This window comes from Nilaparvata lugens, chromosome 14, assembly GCF_014356525.2.
Source record: "Nilaparvata lugens isolate BPH chromosome 14, ASM1435652v1, whole genome shotgun sequence".
In the NCBI taxonomy this organism is placed as follows: Eukaryota; Metazoa; Arthropoda; class Insecta; order Hemiptera; family Delphacidae; genus Nilaparvata; species Nilaparvata lugens.
Window position 1 is genome coordinate 22,093,161 of NC_052517.1, and position 5,800 is coordinate 22,098,960.

Sequence of the window (5,800 nt, forward strand, 5' to 3'; positions counted from 1 at the left end):
TCACTTAACATTAATTGTAGAGATTTTCATGCTCAATATTTTCCTCATGAAATTTTTCGTTCAAATTGTATCTGAAGCCAGATAATTGGGAATCTAGAATCAAACTTTGCATAGATGAGGCGGAGCTTATGAAATTTTTACAGATATAAGACTCATGGCAGTTGATAGAGCTTATCAATGACTATTTTATGTGTAAATTTGATTGGAATCGTTGGAGCCGTTTTCGAGATAACCGCGAAGACCCCTGTTTTTGGCAACATTTTTGCCATTTTAGCCGCCATCTTGAATTGCATTCGATCGAAATTGTTTGTGTCGGATCCTTATAGTGTAAGGACTTTACGTTCCAAATTTCAAGTCATTCCGTTAATTGGGAGATGAGATATCGTGTACACAGACGCACATACACTCATACACACACTCACACATACAGACCAATACCCAAAAACCACTTTTTTGGACTCAGGGAGCCTTGAAACGTATAGAAATTTGGAAATTGAGGTACCTTAATTTTTTCGGAAAGCAATACTTTCCTTACCTTTGGTAATAGGGCAAGGAAAGTAAAAATTAAACATTGGAAGACCAATAATCGATTATATTTTACTGATACATCGGTAGAAAAATATCGATGAATCTATCGAGGTGAAAATATCGATATATCAAGATATATCGAGATCGAGATCTATTCATTTCATAATACTGTAGTCGAAAATAATATTTTAGTTTGCTGGTATTTGTTCATTTACATAAATTTTGAATACTATTGCCCCTTTTCGTATTCAAAATTAAAAATGAAATAATGATATTATCTCCCCTGCGATGGATTTAGGAGTAAGTAGCATTCTACTTCATATTATGGTATTACTATTGTATGAAAATTAAGAACCTACGACTAACATAACCTGTAAAACCAATCAATTTCTAATATTTTTTAAACGAGTTCTAATAATATTAAAGTTTACTTATTATGATGAATTTATAGCCTATAAACCATTAAAAGCACTATGCTATATTAGCCTACTAATTTATTTATTTAGCGTATGGCAGTATACACAACACATTTATGATCACAAAATTCGAAAAAAAAAAAGAAAACAATAGAAAATTCATATATAAATCGAATGAAAATATCTTAGTCACTTTTGACCTGGAAATTAGAGGCATGCTTCCAGGGTATTTAAGTAGGCTATTGATGCTGGTTTAGCCACCAGGAAATCTTCATGTGCACCTGTGTATGCTGATCTGGGACATTCCTCCACTATGTGTCTCACAGTCTGGACTGCTCCACACTCACAGAAAGGGGAGTCAGCCTTCCCCACTTATGCATCAGATAGGCACATCTACCATGATGAGTTCGTACCTATTCAATGCCGACCATGTTTTACGAGGCAAATCGAAGCCTGGTGGCCTTTTGGTTACAAATGGGATGTCAATGTTCTGCTTTGCTGACCACGCTTGTTGCCAGGCCTCAGTTATACGGAAACCTGAATCTAAGGCTGTAATTGCCGTCCTAACCGGTGGCTTACGAGATTGCAGACGTCTCTGATTGGCATCTTGTATATCCTCATGTATTGGCAGGCTTCGATTTTCCTGTATCTTCTTGTACTCTCTAGTAAGGGCATTCATGCGTCGAAGATTTGGGGGTGGGATGTGACTCAACACCGGGAGCCATTCCACAGGGGTAGATTTTAGAACACCACCCATCATTCTCATTGAGTTATTTAGCTGAACATCAACCCTATGAACATGAGAGCTATTCATCCAGACTGGAGCACAGTACTCAGCAGCTGAAAAGACAAGGCTTAGGGCTGTAGAGCGTAATGTAGATGCTGAAGCTCCCCATGATGTTCCGCAAAGTTTTTGCATAATATTGTTTCGGGTTTTTAGTTTTTTGCTGTCTTTGTTAGGTGCTCTTTGAATGAAAGTGTCCTATCAAGTATCACGCCCAAATATTTTTTAAACGAGTTCTAATAATATTAAAGTTTACTTATTATGATGAATTTATAGCCTATAAACCATTAAAAGCACTATGCTATATTAGCCTACTAATAACAGGAACAAATAGCCTATCTATGACTGGCAGGTAATCCATGCTTTGCCCTGAGGAAACTTTTGTATTTTGAAATGCAATCTGCTTCATCCAGGTAACATCAAAATAATAAATAATTATCTATTATTTTATCAAAATCAAGTTAATATCTGTAATCTTTGTTAATGTTGAGATTTCTCAGCAAATAGAAGGAGGCTGAGAGAGTTGGATTTGTCTCGACTCCATAACCTACCAATCATACCAGTGATTCACTTGGAGAAAGCTCTCTGTTTGGTTTGGATCTTTTGTTGTGTTTACTTTCAATCACAAATTGAATGAATTTGCTTTTAATTATAAAATGAAAACTTGATTGATTAATAAGAACAAAAAATACCTATAACCCTAACTATTGTCAAATTCTGTAGCTTAATAATGTGGAACTGCAAGTTGATCCCTTCAATAGTGATGAAGTGTCAATCATGTAGCCTATTTCCTATTTAATGCATGTATAAGCCAATTCCTCCCTCTACAATATTACTGATGAGGTTATGATTATTAGAAGGTTCAATATGTGAACTTCACAGTACCGTCTAACTGGCTAACTTGGGACAGTTCAACCCCTTCCCTCCAATTCCAACTTACCAGCTGTTTGTGCAATTCATTCCGAGTTCTGGCATTGTGGATTTGTTGGGAACACATCATTGAAAATATTTAATAACGTTTTGAACATCTAATTAAGAGCTAAGATACTTTTTTAACAGTCATAACAATCTACTATCTCTAACCTAGAAATTGAGCCTTTAATAACTTCTATTATGAACACTCAATTATTACACACAATTATTTTATCAATATTATTTTACAGTTTGAGTATTTTTATTATGAATATTATGAAACATATTATTTAAAATCTAATGTTCCAAGTTAGCCTTCAACCACCCAATTGTCTTATTTCAGGCAAATAATATTGGTGTCCCAAGTTACCCAACCTCTGCGGGTAACTCGGGACACCATATTTTTTAATTTTTTTTCAGAACAGGTTGGAATAATAATGAAATTGAATGTATATATTTGAAGTATTATTAAAGACCTAAGTTTTGATCACAGGAGAAATAAACTATTAAAATAATAATGGAACTGAATTTCAAGTCAAAGTTGAAAACTGTCTCAAGTTAGCCAGTTTGATGGTAGTGTTTCAGGCTCTACCTCATAGTAATCAGGGGGAAAGTCGAAATCAAAAGCTTGGTTTTGTCAGAAGTTGATAAAGTCGAGTTCAAACAAACTTTAGTTAAAGCAAACCCTCCAGTAGAATTTACATTAGTCAAGATACTTGAATTCAAATTTTGTATAAAATGAAAGTAATTTGCAAACTTGACATCAAGTTTACAAGAACAGGAACTTGACTCTTCTTCAAAATTTGTAGATGTTGAACATGTTTTTTAAATTGCCTATTTTACACTAATGTTGAAAAACTTAAATTCAAATGAAGTTGACCAATGTCAATCCCACTTCAGAGATACACCATCAAAGGCTGATATTCATTTCATCCTAAATTTTATTCCAACACCATTCATTGAGAGTTCATTCATCATATATCTGTTATAAACCATGAAATAGTTGTAACTTATGTACTATCCAAGTACTCTATCAAATCCATTATTTGAAAGTTCATTCATTAAATTCAAGCTCATTAAATCTGTTTCAAGCCATAAATTAGTGTTAACTTATTTGTCAAAATACTCCACCAAATGTGACTAACTCAGCCACTGACTTGTTTACAGGGAGAAGAGTGTGGAAGCCACAGTGGATCCAGTCCAATCCAGATGCAGCCAGACTACTTGGATGGTCAAGGTCAAGACAACTCAAGGTCAATGCCCCATTCACAACATCAAGGACTAGACATGGACAACTGTGATTGGCCAATCCATGAACCAGATCAACATCAAGACACCATTGAAGATAAGCATCACATCCAACTCAATGTGGATAATCAAAGTGTATACTTGGACCACAATTACTCCAAACATCCCATTGAAATAATTCGGATCAAACCAGAGGAACTAATTGAAGAAGATGAGGAAGAAGAAGAAGAACAACAACAACAATGTGGAGTAGATATTGGAGTGAGAAGTGGAGAAATAAAGCAAGAGAGTGACACCTGTCTGCAGATTGAAAGCATCTATTCTCTCTCCTCAGATAGACTGAATTCTGACCTCTCTGTTGTTGAAAAAATTAAATTTGAAACTGGGGAAATTAAGGAGGAACAACAATCTTTTGAAACAGACCATTCAGATGCATTGATGCAAATTGAAGGTTTTTCTTCTGATGGAGTATCTGAGAATTATGAAAGTGAAAGTGTATCATCTGGACTGTGTATACCATACTTTGAGGAACGAGAAGGTTCAAGCTCTGATAGGTCTGTTGATGCAACTCCTGGAAACTTTATGATGAAAGATTCTGAAAAAAATTGCAATGAGGTGGACTTACATATCGAAAATGCAAGGAAGAATGTGATTGATAGTGAATTAACAAAGTGTCAGTTGTGTGATGAAGCATTCAGCAGCACTAGAGAATTGAATCTTCATTGTAGAATACACACAGCTGGAAAACATGCTTGCAAATTCTGTAACTACAAAACAACACGGAAATCGCATCTTATCATTCATCTAAGGACACACACAGGAGAAAGACCCTTCTGCTGTGATTTGTGTGACTACAAAGCAATACAGAAAACACATCTTATCGAACATTTAAAGTCACACACAGGAGAAAGACCCTTCAGCTGTGATTTGTGTGACTACAAAGCAATACACAAATCAAATCTTATTAGACATTTGAAGTCACACACAGGAGAAAGACCCTTCAGCTGTGATTTGTGTGACTACAAAGCAACACGGAAATCAACTCTCATCCGTCATCTAATGACACACACAGGAGAAAGACCCTTCAGCTGTAATTTGTGTGACTACAAAACAACTCGTAAATCAATCCTTATCAGACATTCAAAGTCACACACTGGAGAAAAATGCCTCTTGCGGTAATTTCTGTGAATATGAATCAATATAACATAACATATACATAATTATTATATAATTCATACAAAAGTTGCTAATACTAAACTTAGTCCTAATTATGATATTCCACTATAATAATAAGTTGTAGTTGGGGTGATCATAATAATTTTCTAAAACATGTATAAAAATTTATTTAATAATTTCAGTTATGAAGGTTAGGTACAATATAATACTTATAGATATATTATAAAAAGATGACAGTAGTTTTCCTATATCCTATTTACAATGAGCTCCTCGGCCTGGTAAATTCCAGTATCATGTAACCAATTCCGTACTGCTCTCAGAGTAATGACAATCAGAGAAATTATTATTACTAGTAGTTCTGTGAACAGTAGACCTCACGCAGTATTCTCATCCACAAGTACCTGATGTCACTTGTTTTAAATGTTAACAAACTCATTTCACATTTGAATTTGTATTCCATATGATATAATTTATCCAGTTCTGTGATAATCTTTCTATCTGATGAAAATTAATTTTTCACAATCAAAAATGTTATAATTTCTCCAGCATTATTTAGCTAATTTGTTTATTTTTAATCACCTATTATATTAGGTTTTTGGAAGGTGAGAATATTGATACTAATGGGCATGCATAATATCATGACTGCAAAACAAAATATTGGAACCAAATACCTTAAAGCTGCAATTAGACCAAAGTTATTAACAAAATGTATATAACTCAATCCTTATAGATTCTA

General features: G+C 34.3%; 1 protein-coding gene across 1 annotated transcript; it reads left to right on the forward strand.

The window, feature by feature from the left end:
• The first annotated feature begins 695 nt into the window (after positions 1–695).
• On the forward strand, positions 696–5,516 carry LOC120354244 (zinc finger protein 182-like). Its single transcript, XM_039441094.1, has 2 exons — positions 696–828; positions 3,808–5,516. Exons 1-2 carry the CDS (start codon positions 817–819, stop codon positions 5,065–5,067), a joined length of 1,272 nt encoding a protein of 423 aa, XP_039297028.1. The 5' UTR covers positions 696–816; the 3' UTR covers positions 5,068–5,516.
• Positions 5,517–5,800: the final 284 nt, after the last annotated feature.